This window comes from Dermacentor andersoni, chromosome 3 (assembly GCF_023375885.2).
Source record: "Dermacentor andersoni chromosome 3, qqDerAnde1_hic_scaffold, whole genome shotgun sequence".
Classification (NCBI taxonomy): domain Eukaryota; kingdom Metazoa; phylum Arthropoda; class Arachnida; order Ixodida; family Ixodidae; genus Dermacentor; species Dermacentor andersoni.
In genome coordinates this window covers 6,589,492-6,616,047 of record NC_092816.1, presented here as the reverse complement: position 1 = coordinate 6,616,047, position 26,556 = coordinate 6,589,492, and the positions used below count along the sequence as shown (strand labels likewise).

The 26,556-nt window shown below is 46.8% G+C and overlaps 1 protein-coding gene and 1 long non-coding RNA gene across 3 annotated transcripts in view; one reads left to right on the top strand and one right to left on the bottom strand.

The window, feature by feature from the left end:
- LOC126520959 (uncharacterized) overlaps positions 1-26,556 on the bottom strand; it is a 114,148-nt gene that overhangs the window by 19,151 nt on the left and 68,441 nt on the right. Inside the window, exons 4-5 of the mRNA XM_050169796.3 lie at positions 14,976-15,100; positions 13,835-13,973 (exon numbers count right to left, since the gene is read on the bottom strand). Coding sequence (XP_050025753.1) covers positions 13,835-13,973; positions 14,976-15,100 — 264 coding nt within the window. The remainder of the gene's footprint in view (positions 1-13,834; positions 13,974-14,975; positions 15,101-26,556) is intronic.
- The window catches only part of LOC129382154 (uncharacterized), a 241,420-nt gene that overhangs the window by 154,594 nt on the left and 60,270 nt on the right, over positions 1-26,556 (top strand). The gene's annotated exons all lie outside the window — the stretch shown is intronic.

Below are 26,556 nucleotides of genomic sequence, written 5' to 3'. Positions count from 1 at the left end.
TATATGTATAATGTGCATTAGTAATTAGCGTTAATTGTTTTTTTCTCCGGTTTCAATTGTACGTGAGTGCTATATTGTACTATATAGACATTCTGTTTCACTAGAATTCATATATATATATATATATATATATATATATGAATTGTAGTGACGAGGTCCGCAGCCCTTTTAACAGGCAGAGAAGGCTGTTAAAAAGGGCTGCGGACCTCGTCAAGCCATAAAAAGGCTTTTCGCGGTCCTCAACATTTTGGTGTTGAAATAAAGTGAATTGAATTGCAAAAATTAAATTGAATTTGAATTTCGCCACAATTCCTACTGCCTTTGCTATCTGTGTAGCAACATGGTGAACATGGATGCCCCAAGACAGATGCGTTTGAAAAACTACACCTAGTTACTTAATTGAGTCAACAATTTCTACACGTGAATTCCCTAAGATGAGATTCAAAGTGGGTGCTTCAGGTGATTGTCGAGGTGTGACGATAATAGCTTTTGTTTTAGCTATGTTCATTTTAAGATAATTTATTAGGCTACACTTGTGTAAATAGCGGACAGCTTCTTTAATTGTACTTTGAAGAGTTTCATAAGAATGACTGCGAAAAAAAAAAATGGTTGTATCATCTGCATAAGTTATGCATTCTGCGCCGTAGTTAATTTGTGTAGTGGCATTTTGTAGAAGTTAAATAGGAGCGGTCCAAGTATGCACCTTTGGAGGACATCTGAGGTAACTGCTTTGTATGGAGATGAAATGCCCAGAATTCAAACACATGGTTCAATCGCCTGGTCATCCACTGTACACGGATGTTCGCGAAGTATTCCCACGACGTTGCCACCAGTTCCAATATTCGACTACAATTCTACAGCGTGGATGCGATAGCGAGGCTCGTCTTCGGTATTCCAGCCGCATCGACATCGCCAACAGTCCTTGTCCATTACAGCAACTGCCGCGTCAAGTTGCCTTTCAGTGGACACGGAACAGTGTGCTTTGCAGGTTATCTAATCACCGACTCTTTACCATGCAGGTGTGTAGTAAGCCTACTGTTTACGCTAAAAGGTCTTACGACCCATGCTTAATGCTGTTTCCGTGCCCACAAGTGTTGTGTGATATAGTATCTGATTGTTCTTTTGTTTTTTTATTGCTTTTACAATGCGATGATGTTGAAACTAACACCGGCCCAGCACGCGTTCAGATAACTTAATTGACATAGAAACTTTACCGGAAAACCCCGCAGAACAGATGAAAGTTGTGGGGATTTGGGGAATTCGACGCGCCATTGCACGGGCGCCTTTCACCTGTTTCTGCAATCCCTACGATTCACTGCCTCCTCGCTCCGAACCAGTTGTCAGTGGTGGCGCTCCATTCGCGACGGTTCGTGGTGAGGGCGGAGCTATGACGTCACCAGGCGGCCGCTGGCGGCTACTGTCGTGGCGGTAGCGTGGCTCTTTCTCCCTGGGACTGCGCCAGGTACGTATATGCTTCCTCTCGTCCGCCGACACCTTTGTAACTAGGACTGCGGCGCGAGGAACTAGGAACTAGGCGCGAGGTCGTACCACGCCGAGCCACACTTATCCGAGGCCCAAGCCGAAGGAGATTGCCCGAGCTCGCGCGAGCTGGCCCATTTATAGCGAGAGCAAGTAGCATAGCCGCCGGGACTTTACCTAGCGGCGTGCCCCAGCTTGAGTCTGTGCTCTTGCAGCGACGTACTACAGGCGCCCCTGACTGAATTTTCCGCCTTTGGTGCGGGACCCCTTTGGTTCCCCACCGCCCAGGGACTGGGCGCTTGTGCAGTGTCGGGTGCCGTCGGTACAATAAACGGTTTCCGTCAACTTATGGCAACACTGTGTGTTTGCGTGCGTCGCTCGGTAGCCTCTTGTGGCCTGAGCTCGCGCACAGCGGCGCTAGAGGCTGACGCAGCACTGTGGCTCGCTAAGCTCGAACCCGCGTGGGTTGGTACTCCTGTGAGACTGAAGACCCCACAAAGTCCTATTTCAATTACTAAACGATGTACATGCTCGTTCCCTGCAAAGTTCGAAAGCACAAAATGAGACAGCTGCTGACGTGAATGCTGTTAGAAATGGGCGAAAGGGCATAGAAACAAAGATCTCCGGTATACAAAGAAGGCTATTCGAACTTGAAGAAAAATCCCACAACTTCGATCATCTTGGCAAATAATTACCAGAAATGCACAACGTATTTGGTAGTTTAACAGACCGCAGTAATTCCTTCCAAGCATGCCTTCATAAATTCGAAGATGGATCGAAGCGTGACAACTTAATCTTTCATGGTCTTGCCGACGCTAAAGAAACCTGGAGCGAAACAGAATGTAAATTGTCAACCGCGATAAAAAAAAATTTCGAACCCTTCAGCAACGACTTGCTTGATCGCGTGCACTGTATCGGTCCGTTTTCACCGACCTAATGTCGTCCCATTACAGCCATATTTGCGAGCTTTAAGGCTAAACAAGACATACTTTCACTTCGCAGCCAGCTGAAACGACAGAACATTTCAGCGAGCAAGGACTTCTCCCTAGCACACGTTTTTCTCGAAAAAAAAAAAAAAGCTAGTCCATTTTGCTAAGAGCCAACCAGATTCCCCTCGGTTCAGATTGCGCTATAACAGATAGTTGATGAATAACAAGTGCTTTAACTACAGCCCTGACCTCAACCGCCTTCAAGAGGTTTTGAGGGAAGTCATCGCGACGCTGCTGTGCCGCGTGTTCCACCTTAGGAGAATCCCAATCATCCGAAGTGCCGGTACTCTTTACTAACGCCAGAAGTGTTCTTAAGAAACGTGACGCTCTCTCATCCGCGACACGCAGTGCGAATATAATCACCTTAACGGAAACCTCGTTGTCCACGCATGCGCTTGACTCGGAGATATTTCATGGTGGGTACCAGTTTGCTGTTTACCGCTGGGGCCGCACGGATCGCAGAGGAAGAGGCGTGCTTCTTGCGGTTTCAAAATACATACCATCATCGCCTATCCAAGTTAACAGCGCTCTAGAAATAACATGGGTTATATTAACCCCAGGTAATACTAAATTGATTCTTGGCACGTGTTATCGACCACCTTCTTCCCCATCCACATTTACTAATGAACTGCATGACACGATCAACATTCTCGTAGATTCTCGTTTTCCTTCTGACCCTTTGTTTTTGTTAGGAGGTTCTATCTTTCCAAACATAATGTGGAACACCCTGTCATTACGCCTTTGGCCATTCTCGCAACAGACTGATGACTTTTTAAAATTTATGCTCCGTTTTTCCCTCACGCAATTAGTTACTCAGGCAACCAGGATTTAAAAAATTATAGATAACACCCTCGATTTGGTACTTACGACACATGCTGACCTTGCATCTCGTATCACATGCCTACCAGGAATTAGTGACCACCTCTCGGTCATAATTAACGCTCCTTTCCCTAAAAAGTCAGAACACCGTAAAACCATATGCGACTATCGGAAAGCTAATTTCGTAAAAATAAACTATGAACTGTCTCATTTCTAGGATTATTTTGTCAAAAACTTTCGATGATCGTTCAGTCCAATCTAACTGGGATTTCTTTTGCACGCACAGTTCACAGATTAACTGAGAAATACATCCCTAACTGCACGATAACTACAAATGTGAAAGCGCCATGTCACTCCGGTCATCTAAGACGCTCATACAACCGAAAAAAAGCGCTTGTATCACTTAGCGAAATCATCCCCTATGACGCGCACTAGGCAACTTATAAATCCGCCTCAGGTATCCATACATCAGCTCTAAAAACTGCATAAGACGGCTACTTATCTAGCACACTACCAGAAATACTAAAAACAGATCTTAAAAAGTTTTGGCAAATAATAAACCCAACAACTAACAATGATATTTCATTAGAAGATTCATCTGGAAATGTTTCCGAGAACGTATGCGCGACCATTCTTAATTTACAAGTCAATTCTCGAAAACTGGCAACGTTGATTTTCCTATCGCATACCAACAAGAATACTTACCGATGCATCCTGTGACTGTTGAGGTACACGGAATTAACAAGTTAATAGATAGTTTACCGTATCATTCGTCACCTGGCTATGACTGCATTAACAGTAAGGCCCTTAAAAGCACTAGCCTCTTTAGTTCCATGATACTAACAAACATTTTCTTACGACCCCTTTAACTCATTTGAGCTTGCAAAGGAGCGGAAATTTGGTCCCAGAAACTCACCTCTTAATTATCGACCCATGCCGCTTACAAGTAGTTGCCGTAAATTATTAGAGCATGCAGTTTTCACGAATCTGGCTAGCTTTCTAGAATCCAACGCATATTTTACTAAGGCACAGCATAATTTTCGAAGATCATATTCGTGCGAAACACAACTAGCATCGTTCACTCATGAACTGCATCGCATACTGGATTGCTCATTCTGCGCTTACCGTGTCTTCTTGGATTTTAGTAAAGCATTTGATAAAGTATGCCATGAACTATTACTTTTTAAATAAGCTCGCTATATATCGACCCTAACCTTCTAAAATGGATAGAGAATTTCCTCACTAACCGCTTCCGATTTGTTTCTGCTTATAGTCGTAACTCTCCACTCACTGAAGTTCTATCGGGTATACCACAAGGGTCTGTGCTGAGATCAGTATTATTTCTTATCTATATTAATGACCTTACTGCTAAAATATCTTCTACCATACATCTGTTCGCAGATGATTTTGTTATGTTTCGGGAAATTAAAAGCGCTGATAATACTATAACAATCTAAGCTCATCCGGATAACATAAATGGTAGGTGCGGGAAGTGTCTAATGAAATTAAATATTAACAAATGCAAAATAATGCCCGTATCCAGATCTAATTCTACGCCAGCACCTACCATATGAACAAGGTTCCCTTATATTTCGTGTTGTCATATAAATATCTTGCTATACACATTACCAATAACTCAAATTGGACCATTTATACACGGCACGTCATCAAAAATACTAATCGCATGCTCGGGTACTTACGGCGCAACTTTCACAAAGCACCGACTACATGAAGGTTACAGCTTTACAAGACTCTAATACGCTCGAAACTTGAAGATGCATCTGCAATATGGGATCCCAGTCACCTTAATCTCAATACGTCACTTGAACTCATCATCATCATCATCATCATCATCATCATCATCATCATCATCATCATCAGCCTAGTTACGCCCACTGCAGGGCAAAGGCCTCTCCCATACTTCTCCAACTACCCCGGTCATGTACTAATTGTGGCCATGTTGTCCCTGCAAACGTCTTAATGTCATCCGCCCACCTAACTTTCTGCCGCCCCCTGCTACGCTTCCCTTCCCTTGGAATCCAGTCCGTAACTCTTAGTGACCATCGGTTATCTTCCCTCCTCATTACATGTCCAGCCCATGCCCATTTCTTTTTCTTGATTTCAACTAAGATGTCGTTTACCCGCGTTTGTTGCCTCACCCAATCTGCTCTTTTCTTATCCCTTAACGTTACACCCATCATTCTTCTTTCCATAGCTCGTTGCGTCGTCCTCAATTTCAGCAGAACCCTTTTCGTAAGCCTCCAGGTTTCTGCCCCATATGTGAGTACTGGTAACACACAGCTGTTGTACACTTTCCTTTTGAGGGATAGTGGCAACCTGCTGTTCATGATTTGAGAATGCCTGCCAAACGCACCCCAACCCATTCTTATTCTTCTGGTTATTTCAATCTCATGATCCGGATCCGTGGTCACTACCTGCCCTAAGTAGATGTATTCCCTTACCACTCCCAGTGCTTCGCTACCTATCGTAAACTGCTGTTCTCTTCCGAGACTGTGAAACAATACTTTAGTTTTCTGCAGATTAATTTTTAGACCCACCCTTCTGCTTTGCCTCTCCAGGGCAGTGAGCATGCATTGCAATTGGTCTCCTGAGTTACTAAGCAAGGCAATATCATCAGCGAATCGCAAGTTGCTAAGGTATTCTCCATCAACTTTTATCCCCAATTCTTCCCACTCCAGGCCTCTGAATACCTCCTGTAAACATGCTGTGAATAGCATTGGAGATATCGTATCTCCCTGTCTGACGCCTTTCTTTATAGGGATTTTGTTGCTTTCTTTGTGGAGGACTACGATGGCTGTGGAGCCGCTATAGATATCTCCCAGTATTTTTACATATGGCTCATCTACACCTTGATTCCGTAATGCCTCCATGACTGCTGAGGTTTCGACTGAATCAAACGCTTTCTCGTAATCAATGAAAGCTATATATAAGGGTTGGTTATATTCTGCACATTTCTCTATCACTTGATTGATAGTGTGAATATGGTCTATTGTAGAGTAGCCTTTACGGAATCCTGCCTGGTCCTTTGGTTAACAGAAGTCTAAGGTGTTCCTGATTCTATTTGCGATTACCTTAGTAAATACTTTGTAGGCAACGGACAGTAAGCTGATCGGTCTATAATTTTTCAAGTCCTTGGCGTCCCCTTTCTTATGGATTAGGATTATGTTAGCGTTCTTCCAAGATTCCGGTACGCTCGAGGTTATGAGGCATTGCGTATACAGGGTGGCCAGTTTCTCTAGAACAATCTGACCACCATCCTTCAGCAAATCTGCTGTTACCTGATCCTCCCCAGCTGCCTTCCCCCTTTGCATAGCTCCTAAGGCTTTCTTTACTTCTTCTGGCGTTACCTGTGGGATTTCGAATTCCTCTAGGCTATTTTCTCTTCCACTATCGTCGTGGGTGCCACTGGTACTGTATAAATCTCTATAGAACTCCTCAGCCACTTGAACTATCTCATCCATATTAGTAACGAAATTGCCGGCTTTGTCTCTTAACGCACACATCTGATTCTTGCCTATTCCTAGTTTCTTCTTCACTGTTTTTAGGCTTCCTCCGTTCCTGAGAGCCTGTTCAATTCTATCCATATTATAGTTCCTGATGTCCACTGTCTTACGCTTGTTGATTAACTTAGAAAGTTCTGCCAGTTCTATTCTAGCTGTAGGGTTAGAGGCTTTCATACATTGGCGTTTCTTGATCAGATCTTTAGTCTCCTGCGATAGCTTACTGGTTTCCTGTTTAACGGCGTTACCACCGACTTCTATTGCGCACTCCTTAATGATCCCCATAACATTGTCGTTCATTACTTCAACACTATGGTCCTCTTCCTGGGTTAAAGCCGAATACCTGTTCTGTAGCTTGATCCGGAATTCCTCTAGTTTCCCTCGTACCGCTAACTCAATGATTGGCTTCTTATGTACCAGTTTCTTCCGTTCCCTCCTCAAGTCAAGGCTAATTCGAGTTCTTACCATCCTGTGGTCACTGCAGCGTACCTTGCCGAGCACGTCTACATCTTGAATGATGCCAGGGTTCGCGCAGAGTATGAAGTCGATTTCATTTCTAGTCTCACCATTCGGGCTCCTCCACGTCCACTTTCGACTAACCCGCTTGCGGAAAAAGGTATTCATTATCCGCATATTATTCTGTTCTGCAAACTCTACTAATAATTCTCCTCTGCTATTCCTAGAGCCTATGCCATATTCCCCCACTGACTTGTCTCCAGCCTGCTTCTTGCCTACCCTGGCATTGAAGTCGCCCATCAGTATAGTGTATTTTGTTTTGACTTTACCCATCGCTGATTCTACGTTTTCATAAAAGCTTTCGACTTCCTGGTCCTCATGACTGCATGTAGGGGCATAGACTTGTACCACCTTCAATTTGTACCTCTTATTAAGTTTCACAACAAGACCTGCCACCCTCTCGTTAATGCTATAGAATTCCTGTATGTTACCAGCTATTTCCTTATTAATCAGGAATCCGACTCCTAGTTCTCGTCTCTCCGCTAAGCCCCGGTAACACAGTGCATGCCCGCTTTTTAGCACTGTATATGCTTCTTTTGGCCTCCTAACTTCACTGAGCCCTATTATATCCCACTTACTACCCTCTAATTCCTCCAATAACACTGCTAGACTCGCCTCACTAGATAGCCTTCTAACGTTAAACGTTGCCAGGTTCAGATTCCAATGGCGGCCTGTCCGGAGCCAGGTATTCTTAGCACCCTCTGCAGCGTCACAGATCTGACCGCCGCCGTGGTCAGTTGCTTCGCGGCTGCTGGGGACTGAGGGCCGGGGTTCGATTGTTGTATTCATATAGGAGGTTGTGGCCAAGTACTGCACCAGGGTGGCCAATCCTGCTCTGGTGAGAGAGTGCGTTACCGGTTCTGGTCACCGGGATCAGGCCGCACTTCAGGCCTGTTTGTGCAATTTTCTCAACACACGGTTTTTTTTGTATTTTCCGGTGGAGAATTGCGCGGCACCGGGATTTGAATCACGGTCCTCTTGCACTGGAGACGGATGCTCTACCGTCCCCGTAGAAGTTAAATTAAAAATTAATTTATGGGGTTTTACGTGACAAAACCACTTTCTGATTATGCACGCCGTAGTGGAGGACTAACTCTACCCAAACTAACTCTACCCGTTTCATTCTTTCTAATTATAACCGTGCTGCGAGTACAGCCTTAATGAAAACTAACCTAGCACTTATTCCACTCGCGAACCGCCGCAATATCGCCCGTATTTCGCTGTTTCATAAAATATTTAATCACACCACAGTTGAGGACGACTTCATCCTGCGGCCTCAGTACATTCCCAACCGCGTCGATCATCGCAGTAAGGCAGGAATTGATTCACGTTGCACGAAGTCTTTCTTTCAGTATTTCCTCTCCCATAAACCTCAGGAATAGAACCACCTTCCCTCAAGTATCGTAGCCATCACGGATAACAAACTTTCCGCAAGACATTAGCTAACATTGTATAATTAGGAGAATCATTGTACTACAAGAACTCACCGCACTTGTTTGTTTCCTTTACACTACTACGCTGTATTCACTCCCCTTTTTAATGCCATATGGTCCTGAAGGTGCATTAAATAAATAAAAAAATTGCATCTTATGTTGCAGGTAAGATGTTATAAGCGCGAGTAGTGTGCCTCTAATTCCATATAATTCAAGTTTCTTTAGTAAGTGTATCATGGTTTAGACGACCAGATGCCTTCGAAAAGTCAATCAGGCTTCTCAGTCAACCAGCTAGCAGACGTTTTCCATCGAAGGCTTTTAGAATATTTTTTTTTTTTTTTTTTTTTGCATGACAAGGGCAATTTCTGTCGATCTCCCTTTTCTGAATCTGGATTACGTAGGGGTAGTCAAACTGTACTTGTATGTAAACCGGATTACTTTAGCGCACTTTATTTTTTCTAAACCTTTGGAGAGCCCGGGAAGTATGGAGATTGGCCTGTAATTTGATAACTTGTTTTTTTCTCCACCTTTGAATACCGTAATAATTGTTGCTATTTGCATTTTCTTCGGAAAAACATCTGTCCAGAGAGCAAGATTATAAATATGCATCAGCTGTGGCAGTATGATGTCAAGAACGTACTTTGCTAGCCTGTTATGAATGTTGAGAAAACCACACGTTGGGCTGTTCTTAAGAGATTTATACACGTATATTTCACTCTCAGTTCTGGGATCCAAATGTATGCTTGTCGAATTTCTGCAGATCCCGCTTATTGCCTCCGGAGAATGAGAACTAGAGACTAAATTTACAAAGTAGTTCTTCAGCTAATTCAGCTCCTTGTTTAACTGAGTTGTTAAACGTTATTTCACGAATATCTACATTTTTAGATATCAGATTTAGCAGCTCATTATTTTCTCTACATTATGTCAAATTTCTGCTTACCCCTGATATCCAAGTAACTGTAGATATACTTTTACTTTGCATTCCGTAGTAAGGCGTTCGTTTTGTTTCTGTGTATCCAAAACCTGTCCTAGCCGGCAGTGTTGGGCGTTTGGAGTAATCTATTGAAAAGCTTGTCTTTCTTTTTTAATTATCTTACGGCACTCACTATTTACCCAAGGCTTGCGTGCTCTTTTACTTTCTCTTTGTATGATATATGAAAATGACTTCGAGTATGCATCAAGACATAGGCGCTAAAATTCATCATATGAATCATGAGAGGTGTGAGACATGTATAGATACGGCATCTCACTTTCTTTTTTTTTTTAAGGTTATTGCGAAAGTTATAAAAAAAAATTACCCGCCGTGGTTGCTCAGTAGCTATGGTGTTAGGCTGCTGAGCACGAGGTCGCGGGATCGAATCCCGGCCACGGCGGCCGCATTTCGATGGGGGCGAAATGCGAAAACACCCGTGTACTTAGATTTAGGTGCACGTTAAAGAACCCCAGGTGGTCCAAATTTCCGGAGTCTCCCACTACGGCGTGCCTCATAATCAGAAAGTGGTTTTGGCACGTAAAACCCCATAATTTAAGAAGTTAAAAAATTAAATTATGGGGTTTTACGTGCCAAAACCACTTTCTCATTATGAGGCACGCCGTAGTGGAGGACTCTGGAAATTTTGACCACCTGGGGTTCTTTAACGTGCACCTAAATCTAAGTACACAGGTGCTTTCGCATTTCGCCCCTATCGAAATACGGCTGCCGTGGCCGGGATTCGATCCCGCGACCTCGTGAATATTGCGACAGTTCTGCAATGCATTTGCGCAATTATGCTGATTCTTCTTGGTTTGTGGAGATGTCGGGTGGTCTCGATTAATGTTTGATGGGAATACACCACCAATAACTTTGTGCTCCGGTAGGTTTGTTATAAATAAGTGAACCAATGTATTCGCTGTCTTTGTCACTCTAGTGGAATCTCTAATCACATTAGCCGAGCAGTATGAAGATAACGCTGTGTGTAACTTGTGTCGAGCATTTTAGCAAGTCAGCATGTCAATGTTAAAATGAACATCCACTACACTATTAGTAGCAGTTCATTTTCGCTGGCATAGTTCAATAAACCTTCCCAATACGCTATTAATGTATAAACAATTCCATCTGCAGAACGGTGCATTACAGCTACAATATATTTCTGCTACTAATAGCAAGGTACTCTGCATCATGCGTTATAAAAAAAATTTGGAAGTAGGTCGCATATAATGCACGCTTTGATAATCAGTAACACTCCTCCATTACGTTTATTCTTGCGGTTTAGACAAGTGTGGTAATTATTGATTCTGGCATCGCAGTCCGAATTCAGTCACATTTCAGTGAGCATAATGATATATATATATATATATATATATATATATATATATATATATATATATATATATATATATATATATATAATGTTTACTCCACCAAAACATGCAATAGGAACATTCAACATATACTATATACACTCACAGCAATGCATGCCCATGTTTACCGTTTTCCAGCTTCATTTCGCTAAACCTGTAACGTGAAATAATTTTCAGAGACCGGCGGCTTCCAAATGTAACGCTGGACTAAAATTCCACAATTACTTTTAGTGAAACTTTCATAATAATAATAATAATAATAATAATAATAATAAAAAGAAGAAGAATGAGCAGCAGCAGCAGGCTGTTTTATGTCCACTGCAGGACGAATTATCCCTGTCACGCGCCAACCAATTCCAACTAGCGCCCGCGAATTTCTTAATTTCATCGCTCCACCTAGTCTTCTGCCGTCTTCGACTGCGTTTCCCTTCTCTTGGCACCCCTTCTGTAACCCTAATGGTCCAACGGTTATCTAACCGGCGCATTACATGACCTGCCCAGCTCCACTTTTTTTCTCTTGATTTCAATTATAATACCGTCTATACCTGTTCGCTGTCTGATCCAAACCGCTTTCTTTCTGCATCTTAACGTTATACCTATCAATCTTCGTTCCATCGCTCTTTGTGCGGCGGTCCTTAACTTGTTCTCGAGCTTCTTTGTCAGTCTCCAAGTCTCTGCTCCATCTGTCAGCACTGGTAAAATGCACTGATTGTATACCTTCCATTTCAATGATAACGCTAAGCTTCCAGTCAGGAGCTAACAATGTCTGCCGTATGCTATGCAACCCATTTTTATTCTTCTATATATTTCCTTCTCACGATCAGGGTTCCGTGTGAATAATTGACCTAGGTAAACGTACTCCTTCACAGATTCTAGAGGCTGACTGGCGATCCTGAACTCCACTCGCTAGCTCGTTCCTTTGCCCGGCTATTCATCATTATTTTTGTCTTCTGCATATAAATCTTCAACCCCACTCTTACGCTCCCTCTGTTAAGGTCCTCAATCATTTGTTGTAACTCGTCTGCATTGTTGCTGAATAGAACGATGTCATCAGCAAACGGAAGGTTGCTGAGATATTCGGCGTCGATCCTCACTCCTAAGCCTTCCCAGTTTAATAGCTTGAATACTTCTTCCAAGCTCGCAGTGAATAGCATTGGAGAGATTGTGTCTACCTATCTAACCCCTTTCTTTATAGGTATCTTCCTGCTTTTGTTGTGTAGAATTAAGGTAGTGTAGAACCTCTGTAGATATTTTCCAAGGTATTTACGTAAGCGTTCTGTACTCCTTGATTACGTAATGCCTCTATGACTGCTCGTATCTCTACTGAATCAAATGTCTTTTCGTAATCTATGAAAGCCAGATAGTCTTATTGTACTGTGCGGATTTCTCGATAACCGGATTAATGACATGGACGTGATCCATTGCAGAGTATCCCTTCCTGAAGCCAGCCTGTTCCCTTGCTTGACTAAAGTCCAGTGCTGCCCTTATTCTCTTGGAGATTGTTTTGGTAAATATTTTATATAATACTGGGAGTAAGCTGATGGGCCTATAATTTTTCAATTCTTTAACGTCTTCCTTCTTGTGGGTTAGTATAATGTTTGCATTCCCCCAGTTTTCTGGGATCCTTGTAGTTAATAGACACTTCGTATATAGAGCCGCCAGTTTTCCAAGCATTATGTCTCCTCCATCGTTGATTAAATCGACTGTTATTCCATCTTCTTCTGCCGCTCTTCCTTGTTTCATGTCTTGCAAGGCCCTTCTGACCTCACCGCTAGCTATAGGAGGAGTTTCTGTATCCTGTTCATTATTGTTTCGAATGGATTACTCCCGAGTCTTATGGATACTGTACCGGTCGGTATAGAATTCTTCCGCTTCTTTTACTATATCTTCGAGATTGCTGATGATATTACCTTGCGTATCTTTCAGTGCATACATCTTGCTTTGTCCTATGCCAAGTTTCTTTCTCACTGATTTCAGGCATGCGTCCATTTTTTATGGCTTCTTCAGTCTTTCTCCCGTTATAGTTTCGAATATCACTTATTTTCGCCTTGTTGATAAGTGTTGACAGTTCCGAGAGTTCTAGCTTATCTCTTGAGTTGGACACTTTCATTCTTTGTCGTTTGAAACTAAAGTGAAATAAAGTGAAACTGTTTACTCTTTCATGTTTACTCAAGAGCAGACTTCAGGAGACGCGGTTTGTTGTTCCTCGGGCTTTATTAAGGTAGACATGTCGAGTGAATATGCGTATAGTGGCATAACTGCAATGGGAACATTACTGCTAATAAGATTAACTCACGCGTGACTATTATCGCATTGGCGCGTTTGCCTTAGGGTGCTAAAACATAAATAAAGGGGAAAAATTAAATTGTGGGGTTTTACGTGCCAAAACCACTTTCTGATTATGAGGCACGCCGTAGTGGGGGACTCCGGAAATTTCGACCAGCTGGGGTTCTTTAACGTGCACCTAAATCTAAGTACACGGGTGTTTTCGCATTTCGCCCCCATCTAAATGCGACCGCCGTGGCGAAATAAAGGGGAAAAAAAACGAGCCGAAGATATGGAAGCGGTGGGACGATCGCCATGGTGCGGTTCTTAATTCTGTATAAATGCTTGCTGGGCGTTCGGCGAGTGCCGTTCGTTCTTATTTTACTCCACCGCAAAGTTCCTTTTTGCTGTTTGTTTATCTGCCTTTCCAGCAGTGAGACACGGCTGTTGCTCCTCTGCCAGGTGAGCGCACCCGCTTGAAGCGGCGCCCGCTGAATCCCTGCGACGCGATGACCCAGTTCGGCCGCGTCAGCTCGACGGCCAGAGGAAGAAACGAGGGCCGCCGGTAGAACTGGCGCAGATGCTTCTGGCCCGAGTGGTCGCAGTTCTCCCTGCAAGCCCACAAGCAAGCACTTACATTCGGGGGTGGATTCAAAGTGTAGCCGACGCCCCTTGCACAACCGTGCCCGGAAGGCGCCTGCACGGCACGAGCGGCTCGCTTCGTCTGCTCCTAAAGCGCGCTGCGACAGTGGCGACACAATTGGGCGACAACAAAAATAAGTCGAAATGCACAATGAAAGTGCCAACCGCACAAATTTCGGCATTAGGTGCGGCACGTACCGGGTATACGCATGCAACTCGCCTACCAGCCTGCTCCTCGCCTTCCCTTTCCTCTTAATTGTGTATATGTGTTGAACCCCGCCCACTCATTTTCCTCTTGTAGAAACGCCGTCCTGTCAATGCTGCATTCGACAAATGAACCACACCGTGCACCACGAAGCGTTCGAAAAGGCACGGCTGCCGCCTCTGGATCTCTGGTGCGGCTTATCAAGGACGTATACACTGATTGGTAGGCTTAAGCCCACCTGAAAGCCTTGGGCTGGGGTCTTGGTACCATAGTAACAAAACAAAAAGGTTTTAGAGCGTTCTAGCTTGTCCGCAATCTTCTTACCGTCTGCGGTATACCAGGTTACCGAAGAGGTGTACGGCAGCAACAACGCTGGGAGCGACATACTGTGACGCTTCGTCTAACGGAAATCCCTTAGACCCACCTTCGTATTACGCGAGCGTTAGTAAAAAACAAAAAAAAAAAAAAATTGAAAAGGCATTCTGATCATGATTACACTGCCGCAGCAAACTTACACCAGTGCTGAAGTAGAATAAACTTGCTTGCAGCAATAGTAGCTCTCTGTTTTTGTCTGGTTGAGCTGTGCGCTACCAGGTGCGACCAACCCCTATACCAACTCCGCACCGAACCTGCCGCTCAGGTTTATGTCTCCGGTCCTCCGGTAATAGGCAAACAGTAAAAAATTTGTACACAGAGTAAAACAATTTTTCTCACGCACAAAACACGCTTATAAAAGGCCTTAATTTTCGCTATACATGCCGCTCACCAATGGGCGAACCAGCCACTAGCGGTGGGGAAGCTGCGCAGAAAGGAATCGAAGCCCATCCGACGCCGGTTGCTGCGGAAGTTGCATATGGCGGCCTCCTTCAGATCTTCGTCATTCAGGTATGCCTGTAATCGCGAGCACAACGTCAAGCCGCCATATTCTATCTAACAAGAAAGCCTAAAATTGTCCATGCCGCTTCGCACTTCCCACACGGTTTTGCCGACAGTTAAATCTTAATTTTCAATGTTGCGTTTATGCTATGACACGTTGTTTTATCCTCAGACTCATCCTTCAGACTTATCCTTATCCTCAGACTGCCAGAGTTCTATCGCTCTGCATGAGAAAGAAATCGAATTTTTGGATGGCACGATAGGCTGGCACCCTTTCATCACTTGTAAGCGCCACTTCATCACGTGTTTACATTCTCTGTATATTTAATCACTTGTCTGAAAAAATAAACTAGTTGTTAGTCTGCGCTCGTATCGTGTACTTCGTTTTGTCTTTCGTCCGGGGTGCGTAGCCCACCCCTAGGAATATAGGAATATGCTCACTTACCGACCCGATTCTAGACAGACAATGGACGGACAACCCAGGGGCTTATTAGACGCTCAAGAAATCAAGAAATGGAGAAAGATTAGCTCGGCGCCGTCGAACCCGAGCTTTTAGCGGGCAGGGGCAACGAGGAGGCCGCGATGCAAGACCTACAACGCGGACCACAACGCGAAGAAAACCAAAACTGGGAATTAGCCATGACTAAACGCCAGAGGAAACGCCAGAGAGAAAACGAACGGAACAACCCCGGAAATTCTGCACCGGCCGCTCAGGGTGACCTCGGCGGAAAAAAACCCCGGCCAACGTTAAAAGCTGGCACGCCAGCTGCGACGAAGCAGTACGAGAAGGAGACGATGGCCGAGACTGAGGCTGCCTCCGCTCCCGAAAGACGACCTCAAGATAATTTTGAAACCGAAAGGACTCATTGTGAGATTGCTGCAAACCCACCAAGTCGCCCGGGCCGTAGTGGCGGTAACCAACTCGAAATGTAAAGGTGAAGACTTGATTATCAGACTTCGCAACGGCTCGAACATCATTATTGTAAGCACGGATAACGAGGAAGCGGCCCAATACGTGAGACGCATCACCCATCTCACGTTCGGGGAACGCACCCATGAAGTAAACGCTTACGTGGCAGTACACGAGGACACCCAACGAGGGGTAATTCACGGCGTAGACCCCGGAACATCGCCGGAGGAACTCAAGGCAAACCTACGGGTGCGGTCTCAAGGAGTCACGATCCACAGAGCCCGCATGCTGGGAAAGTAAAAATCCGCCGTTATCACCTTCGACGACCTCATAACCGCAAGGCAAGTCCTATACTACGGAGGAGAGATGTGGTGCTAACCGTACCACCCGACGCGGCAGATTTGCTACATCTGCTGCCAGCAAGGATATAGATCGCACGTTTGCCCGAACCCGGAGACCAAGGCCTGCAAACTATGCGGGACGCAGAATCCGGCAGAAGGACACCAATGCACACTCAGATGCCTGGTTTGCGACGGCGATCACGCAATCTGCACGAAAGATTGCAAGCTGCGACTCAAGACGGCCGGAGAGCTGCGAGGGCGACCCCCGCATAAAGGCCAGCGGCAGAGCCGAAGCCGATGGCGACGCCCGAGATGGTTCAGCTCGGAAGGCGACAGGGGCCGATCCCAGAGCCACAACGGGAGCGGGTACGAGGACTAGTCGCGGAGCCGAAGCAGGGACCGGAGCCGAGGACGGAGCCGAAGCCGCGGCGGACCCAGGGACGAGTCCTTCCCACCCCTGGGGATGCAGAACGACGGCCCGGGGCAGCACAAGCAACAACAACAGAAGAAAGGCGGAGTACAGGTGAGCTGGGGAGCAGGCCCTCCCAAATCATTGTTCCCGCACTCAGGTCAAAACAACCAAACAAACAACGTAAAGAAACTAGCTGAGGAAAATAGAGCACTCAAAAAAGAACTTGACCTCTGCCGAGAAGAAACGCGGCAGCTAAAAAAGAGAATAGACGACCTAATAAGGGAAATGCAGTTGCAGATGAAGGCGGGAACTCGCCGGGGCGAACGCCGAGCCCACCAGTAGAGCAGACCACACAATAATCAGAGGAACAGTCTTAGAAACGAACTAAAAAGCTTAATGCATACAATGCAGAATCAAATGTTACAAATGCAACAGAAAATAGCGTTGCAAGACCAAAACTCCCGCAGTTACGTAACAAAGCAAAACGCACAGAGAACCACTAATGATGCCAGAGACAGGCTCTTTAACGAGAGAAGATTCGGACCAGAAAACAAAAGTAACAGCAACAACAATACATCATGGCAGGACAAAACAAACTAAAACAGGGACTCCTACCACCAGACATTATTATGTTACAAGAAACTAATACAACACCCACCCTAAAAGTATACACGTGCCAGGAGAGCGGACGCACCGCAGCCCTCATTAGCAACAAGATAGTCACCATAGCAGACAAAGGAAATGAGAACACGAAAATGGAACACATAATAAGATAGATAATACCCAAAAAGAAGCACAAAGCTAAAAGCACATTTATAGTCAATCTATACAGTCCCCCCAGGCAGAAAGACGGCGACGTCGGCAAACTCTTTGCAGAAGGAAACAAGCTAGCCAAATCAAACACCCTAATAATTGCGGGAGATTTCAATGCTAAAAGCCCGAGCTGGGGATACCAGAAAATCGAAAAGAAGGGGCAGCACATATGCATTGCGGCAGAAAACATAGGCTGCGACCTCTTGACGGGCGAAAATCAGCCAACGCGCCAGGGTAATAGCGTTAGCCCAGACACCTGCCCGGATCTTACATTTGTTAAAGGAGCAAAGCAGGCCGAGTGGGAGAACCTGCTAGAGAACCTAGGCAGCGATCATTATTTACTGAAAACCACAATCGAAGCGGAGCACGTAAGAAGAAAAATCGGCGCAGCCCATATCACAGATTGGGACGCCTTCCGTAAGCACAGCGAACAAGTAAAAAGGGAAATCACCTCGATAGAGGAATGGAGCGAACAACTCAAACAGATACAAGAACTCTACACACAGGAAATAGATAGAACAGAACAAGCACCGGAGGTGGACCGGCGGCTACTCGGGTTGTGGGAGGCAAGACGCGGGCTCACAAAACGCTGGAAAAGACAGAAGCTAAACAGGAAGCTCAAGAAGAAGATAGCAGAGTTCACAAAGAAGGCAGAAGAGTACGCAACACAGCTGGCCAGGCAAGGGTGGCAGCAGTTCTGCAGCTCACTGAACGGCACGCTCAGCACAGCCAAGACGTGGCGCATACTAAAAGCCCTCATGAACCCAAGCAAAACGAAAACGGGAAGCTTCAAAGCAATCCAGAAACTGGTCCACAAGCACGAAGGCTCCGACGAGGAACTACTGGAGGCAGTGCGTGTAAAATGCTACGGCAAAGACAATCCCCAAAGGCTACGACGGGGAGTATCTGGGAACAGGGAACCCCGACATGGACAGACCGATTACAAGAGAGGAAGTTTACGCGGCAATTAGATCGACAACCAAACACACAGCCGCGGGCGCCGACAAGATCAGAAACTCTCTAATACGCAACCTCAGCGACGAGGCGATAGATCAGCTCACAGCATACCTCAACACACTGTGAGCAGAGGGCACGATACCGAAGGAACGGAAGCACGCTGTCGTGGTGATGATACCTAAGCCTGGCAAAAAGCTTCAGATTGAAAATCTGAGGCCCATCTCCCTCACCTCGTGCCTCGGCAAACTCTACGAAAGGATAGTCACCAGAAGAATCCAACACCACCTGGAAGACAAGGAGCTATACCCGCACAGCATGTTTGGCTTCCCGGCAAACCTGTCAACACAGGAAGTCCTGCTACAGATAAAAAAAGAAATCATAAGCACGTCACCCAGAGCAGGCCAAAACGTTATCATGGCTCTAGATTTCAAAGGGGCCTTCGACAACGTTAGCCACGAAGCCATCATGGAAGGACTGAACAACGCCAACTGCGGCAAGAGAATCCACGACTACGTGAGGGCCTTTCTGACCAAACGAACGGCAACGGTGGGATTAGGGGATCTGCGAAGTCACGTCTTTACCATCCACGCAAAGGCACGCCGCAGGGTTCCGTGATCTCACCAATACTCTTCAACATCGCAATGATCGGACTGGCTCGAAGACTCAGCAAGATTGATGGCATCCAGCATGCAATATATGCTGATGACATCACGGTCTGGGTCAATCGAGACTCCCTAGGACAGAAGCAAGAAAAACTGCAGGGAGCGGCCAAGTGCGTGGAAGAATACGTCAGAGAAAGGGGCCTGGCGTGTTCCCCCGAAAAATCAGAAATCCTGAGAGTGGGAAGGAACCCCACCAAGGAAGAGCTAATAGTAAAACTAGAGGGACAAAACATACCTGAAAGGAGCATGAAACGCATCCTAGGCATGTGGATTCAAGGAAGCAAGAAATGCAGCCACACAATCAGCTTACTCAAAAAATCGACAGAACAAGTAAGCCGAATGATAACGAGGGTATCTCAAAGAAGAAGCGGAATGAGAGAAGGAGACACAGTCAAGCTGGTCAAAAGCCTAGAGGTCAGCAGAGTCACGTAGCCGCTCCCGTACCACAACATGACCAAGCACGAAAAAGAACAGACGGAAACGCTACTAAGGAAAGCGCATAAGACGGCGCTACATCTGCCAAGAAACACGCCCAGCGAAAACTGTTACAGATGGGCCTGAGCAACACCTTCGAAGAACTCGCGGAAGCGCAGCTCAATGCACAGATAGCCAGGCTCAAGCAGACTGCCACCGGCCGCAAGCTCCTACAAAGAATAGGGCATAACACAGACGGAATAGAGGATCGGGCAGCTAGCATCCCAGACAGCGTTCGCCAGACACTGCAGATTAGCCCCCTACCGCGAAACATGGACCCGAATCTCCACGCCGCCAGAAGGCAGGCGCGAGTAGATTACGTGGAACGAAACCTAGCCCCACTAGAAAACACAGTATACACAGACGCGGCCGTATACCCATGGGGCTGCAACACTAGAATGTTTAGAGTAGCGGCAGCAGTGGTAGACCACACGGGAGAACCAATTAGCTGCGCGACCCTGAGAAACTGCACGGTAACGGAGGGGGAAGAAGTCGCCGTAGCTCTAGCGGCGGCTGAAGGTTACCGCAGGAACAAATCTCTGATAATTCTAACAGACTCCAAAGCAACATGCAGGAACTACATACAAGGCAGAGTTAGTAAGGAAGCACTGAGAATCCTCCTTGAAACAGAGCATCCTAACAAAAAACATAAAACATAGGATCTTCTGGATACCGGCACACACCGGGATAGAGGGCAACTCAAGGGTGAACAGCCTAGTTCGCGAACTCATTCGCCGAGCAGGGCATTCGGAAACCCTAGAGGCCCCCTTAACGGTGGAGCCGACCTATGCAGAAATACTTAACCACTACAGAGGAAGGAGACTTAAATACTCCCCACCCCACACATCGCTCACACAACACGAGGCAGTCGGCTGGCGAAGACTGTAAGCAGGTACGTTCTTGAACCTGCACACACTACACAAAATGTTCCCTACCCAGTACAGGGATACATGTCCGTGGTGCGGGGCAACCCCCACGTTATACCACATCACGTGGGAATGCAAGCGTAATTTCGCATTCCATAAAGTAAATAACCCAAGTGCGGAACAATGGGAGGCTCTGATCACCAGCAGCGAGCTCGCGGCCCAACGGGCAATTGTGCAGCATGCCTGCGAGGCAGCAAGACTCAGCGGTGCCCTGGAATAGGGGCGCCGACCCTGTGAAGCGGCCAGGACTCAAGACATGAAGACAACGGCCCACCGCCAATCTCTCTGAGATATATAGCTATAAAGTTTTTCCATTCCATTCCATTCATTTACATACTTCCATATTCCTCAGTCGCTCTTTATAGTCAATTTTACTGTGAGCTTCTCTCATTTCAAAGCTTGTACAGCCCATATCACCCTGCACAGCTCCATTTGTACTCTTGCCATGAGCGCCCAGTGCGAGGCGTCCAACTGATCTTTGGTTGCCGTCGAGTCCTGATTGTACCCCTGAATTCAAGCAAACAACCTCATTTCCAAATGTTAGTCCTAGAACCATTACACCTTTCCACATACCCTGAAGCACCTCGTACCTATTGTATCCCTATAGGGCTCTGTGTTTCCTTATGGCCGCATTTGTCTTCCCTTTTACTGTTAATGTTCTTTTTCCTGTGTTTCCATATATCTGTTGCCTTTGTTTATCCATACGCCAAGGTATTTATATTCTTTTACCCGAGGTATTTCCTGAGCCTGAGTTGACACTGTCTGTTTACTGTTTTCATTGAATACCATAACACCTAATTTTTGACGCTAAATTTCAGACCTAAATTTTCGCCTTCCTGTCCACAGATATTAGCCAGACCTTGCATATCACTTTGCTTGTTAGCTAGCAACACAATGTCGTCCGCACAAAACAAACCTGGAAGCTGCTGCTCTACTACTGTACCCGTCTGTTTGTATGAGAGATCAAACCCGATATTACTTCCTTCCATCTAGCGCCCTCTCCATCTTCACCATGTACATCATAAACAGCAGCGGGGATCGAAGGCACCCCTGTCTCAGTCCCGTGTTGATATCAACTTGCTCCTCGCAACGAAAACTGCATTTTCTAAGTAAATCTCTCTCAAAATCTCTGTACAGTCATTTCCTATGCTTTCTCCTTCCAGAATACCCACAATGATGTTACGGTGAAGGGAACTAAGAAGTAGAATTGGACTAGACGAAGACGAAGTCTGGCAATTGCCTGAACACCATATAAGCCAGTTGTATATATACGTTATTTTACACTCGTGGGCCTGCTTTCTTCCTGCAACACCGACCGAATACCGGAAAAGTAGTTTTTTCGACAAGCCGACGCGACGTGAAGGCATCCAGAGAAGGACAAGGGAACCAGGTGAAAAATGGTAGTCTCGGTGCCGAAGGTCGTAGCGTCGCTTTTGAGAAGCTTGCGAGACTGTGAGGCGATGACGGGCGACATCTCGGGCCTGGGCGGCTAAGTCAATAGCATCGCGAGCGTAACCAGTGCTGGGTGATTGTACTGCGGAAGGTAGCAACGTGTCAAAGGGCAAGGTGGGGTCGCGGCCGTACAAAAGGTAAAATGGTGAAAATCCGACAGTGTCGTGACGGGACGAATTGTATGCGAAAGTGATGTATGGTCAAGCGACGTCCCAGTCACGGTGATCGTCGGAAACGTACATGGCCAGCATTTCAGTTAGCGTGCGGTTGAGTCGCTCGGTGAGGCCGTTCGTTTGAGGGTGGCACGCGGTAGCAATTTGGTGTTCTGTAGAGCAGGAGCGGAGCAGGTCATCGACGACCTTCGATAAAAAGTAGCGGCCGCAATCCGTCAGCAACTGGCGAGAGACGCCGTGGTGCAGGATGACATCGTATAGTAAGAAGTCGGCGACATCTGTAGCGCAGCTGGTTGGTAGCGCTCGTGCGATGGAATATCTCGTGGTATAATCGGTTGCTACAGCAATCCATTTGTTGCCTTTGATAGAAATTGGAAAGGGGCCAAGGAGGTCTAGGCCCACACGAAAGAAAGGCTCTGTGGGGATATCAATTGGTTGAAGCAAACCAGCGGGAGGCATAGCAGGCGTCTTCCGGCGCTGACACAGGTCGCAAGAAGCGACATAACGGCGCACAGAGCGATTAATGCCGGGCCAGAAGAAGCGGCGCCGCAGGCGGTCGTATGTACGAGTGATGCCCATATGTCCAGCAGTAGGAGCGTCGTGAGGAGGAGGAGAAAGTAAACTTTATTGCTCTAGAAAGAGTAATTTAGCGGTCGGGCCGGATGTCTTCATTTTCTATTGGTTGATGACGACCTCCGTCCTGCATGGTTGGCGCCCCTATTCCAGGGCACCACTGAGCGTGGCTGCTCGTCGGGCATGATCCACCAGCCTCCGTTGGAGGCTAGTGTCGCCGCTGGAGAGCACGCTCTCCCACTGCTCCGCACTCGGATTTTCTATTTTGTGGAATGCCTTATTGGTATTGCACTCCAATGTGATGTGATAAAGTATGGGTATTGCGCCACACCATGGGCATGTGTCCCTGTATTGACTTGGGAACGTCTTGCATAGTATATGTAAATTTGGGAAAGTTCCTGTCTGCAGCTTTCGCCAGTAAACTGCCTGTTGTTGAGTGAGTGTATTGTGAGGCGGGGAAATCTGATCCTCGTCCCTCTATGGTAATTTAGTATGTCAGAGTACGTTGGGATCACTGTCATGAAGTCCTCAGGATCTCTGTTTAGGTCCGCTCGGTTTGTATGCTCGCAAGCGATCCTATCGACCCTTTGGTTGCCCTCAATCTCAGTGTGCCCCGGTACCCAAAAGATGGTGTGTCTAATGCCTTTATTCTCTTGGCCAGAGCGGAGGAAGACTTGGAGTGCTTTTTGACCGATTCTGTCGTTAATGTAGTTTCGGCATGCTTCCTTGGAGTCTGTTAGAATTATAAGGGATCTATTTGTGCGGTAGCCCTCCACAGCTGCTAGAGCAACAGCCATTTCCTCTCCCTCGGTTACCGTACAATCCCGTGCCGACGCGCAAGCGATTTCCCTATAATCCGAGTCTATTACTGCCGCGAAGACTCTTTGTTCTGTTTCCCTTCGTTCTCGAGGATATACCGCGGCGTCCGTGTATACCGTGTTCGCCTTGGTTGCTAGGTATTTTTCTACATATTTTGCCCTAGCGTTCCGCCTGGCTGTGTGTAAATTCGGGTCCATGTTTCTTGGCAGGGACCCTACCTTGATGGTACTGCGATACTCATCGGGTAGGTTTGCCGTTCTTTGTTCTTCCCTTTCAATTTCTTTGTGCGCCAGTTTTTTAGGAGATTTCTGCCCGTGGTAGTCTGCTGGAGTCTGAGTAGCTGCGACCCTAATTGTGCTTTGAGCTCCTCGAACGTGTTGTGGAGTCCGAGGGCCAGCAGCTTCTCTGTCGAAGTGTTGGCCGGCAGGCGAAGCGCTGTTTTGAATGCTTTCCTTATGAGGGCGTCGGCCTGGTTCCGTTCGCCTTTGTTTCTATTGTAATATGGGAGGGCGTACGTAATCCGGCTGATTATGAGGCTCTTAACCAACTTGACCGTATCTTCCTCCTTCATGTCGCTTCTTTTTTCCGAGACGCGGGTGATCACACGTGCCACCTGTGCCGTCGCTTGCTTGAGTAGGTTTATGGTGTGTGTGCAGCGTTGATTGCTCTACACCCACATTCCCAGAATCCTGACGGCCTCTTTTTCTGGTATCTTTTGTCCTTCAAGGGTGACGCTGATTTGTTCTTCCGAGCGTTTTCCTCTTCTGACTCGCAGGAGCTCTGACTTCTCCGTCGAGCAGGCGAGGCCTCTTTCCCTAACACATTCTTCCACGCATGTTGCTGCGGCGTGAAGTTGCTGGAGCACGGCTAGTCGAAGGTGCTTGGGAACGACTAGGAGGAGCTCCGGGCCGTCAGGACGAACGCTACGACGGTATAAAGTTCCATCGCGGAAGGTGAACATGTGGAGGGACGGGTCATTGGGCGAGGAGCTTAGGCGTTCCATATAGTGTTCGAATAACAGGATCTTTGCGCTGCTCGTCGCCAATGTGGAGGAAGCCGGAGATGGATAGAACACTGATGTCCGAGTCTGCATCGGCATCGTGCGGTTGATCCACGGGATTGCGGGACAGGCAGTAAGCGTCTTTATGCAGGCGCCCTGACTGATACATAATAGAAAATGTATATTCCTGTAGACGCAAGGCCCAACGTGCAAGTCGTCCAGTTGGGTCCTTCAAAGAGGAGAGCCAGCAGAGGGCGTGATGATCGGTTACGACGCAGAAGCTCCGACCGAAAAGGTACGGCCGGAATTTCGCGACCGCCCATACGAGCGCGAGACATTCTCTCTCAGTAATAGAGTAATTTCGCTCGGGCGTGGAAAGAAGCCGGCTAGCGTAAGTGATAACACGGTCTTGGCCCTGTTGACGCTGAGCGAGGACAGCGCCGATGCCATGACCACTCGCGTCAGTTCGTACTTTACTGGGCGCAGAAGGGTCAAAGTGTGACAGAATTGGGGAAGTTGTAAGCCGCCGCTCAATCAGTGTAGAAAAGGCTTTCTCCTGCAGAGGTCCCCAAGAGAAAGAGACTTCTTTCTTAAGAAGGTCAGTGAGAGGGTGAGCGATGTCGGCAAAATTTTTCACAAATCGCCGGAAATAAGAGCATAAGCCCAGAAAACTACGGACATCGTTTGTTGAACAAGGTACAGGAAAACTTCGCACGGCGTGAACTTTCTTTGGATCAGGTTGGATTCCGGCGGCGTTTACGAGATGGCCGAGCATGTTAATTTCACGGCGACCGAAATGGCACTTGGAGGAGTTTAGCTGAAGGCCAGCCCTGCGAAACTCGGAGAGTATGGTTGTGAGGCGCCGCAGGTGGCTCTCAAAGTTCGGCGAAAACACAATCACATCGTCGAGGTAACAGAGGCATGTAGACCACTTCAAGCCGCGCAAGAGAGAGTCCATCATGCGCTCGAATGTAGCTGGCGCATTGCATAATCCGAACGGCATGACCTTAAATTGGTACAGACCGTCCGGTGTGACGAAGGCGGTTTTCTCGCGGTCCATCTCATCGACGCTAATCTGCCAATAGCCGGAGCGGAGGTCAATTGATTAAAGTATTGGGATCCGTGAAGGCAGTCAAGAGAATCATCAATGCGCGGCAGGGGATAAACATTCTTCTTTGTTATCCTGTTGAGGTGACGGTAGTCGACGCAGAAGCGCCACGAGTTGTCTTTTTTCTTTACTAAGACAACCGGTGATTCCCACGGGCTACTGGAAGGTTCAATGATGTCCTTGTCCATCATCCTGTCTACTTCATTCTGTATGATGGCCCTTTCTGTTGCGGAGACACGATATGGCCGCCTATGAATGGGGCTGGCGTCACCGGTGTTGATGCGATGCGTGACAACAGATGTCTGACCAAGTGGACGGTAGTCCAAATCAAAGATGTCCCGAAAAGATGACAGGAGGTGATGAAGAGCTGTTGTTTGCTCGGAAGGAAGGTCGGGGGCAATAATCTTAGAAACATCGTCCGCAGGCGTCGAGTACGGAGGAGTAGGTGACAAAGGTCCGTTGGTACTGACGAAGGATTCAGAGGTCAAAGAAGAAATCTCAAATTCTTCCAGAGGAGTGATATGCGCTATGGCGATACCATGTGGCAGCACATGCGACGAAGATCCAAAATTGAGGATGGGCACGCGAGCGCAGTTCTCGCGGATCAGGATTAAGGTGCTCGGTAGGGCAATATTGCGCGATAAAACCACGTCAGTAAGCGGCGACACGACGTACTCGCCATCAGGTACGGGAGGACAGGGCGGCAGGAGGACATTTGTAGCCGCCTGCGGAGACAGCCTTGCAAACTCAGCAGAACATAAGCGGTGTGAAACACAAGTTGTTGCGTCGGCAGGAAGCGGCAGATCCAACTGTACAACACCTGCGGAACAGTCAATTTGGGCAGAGTGTTT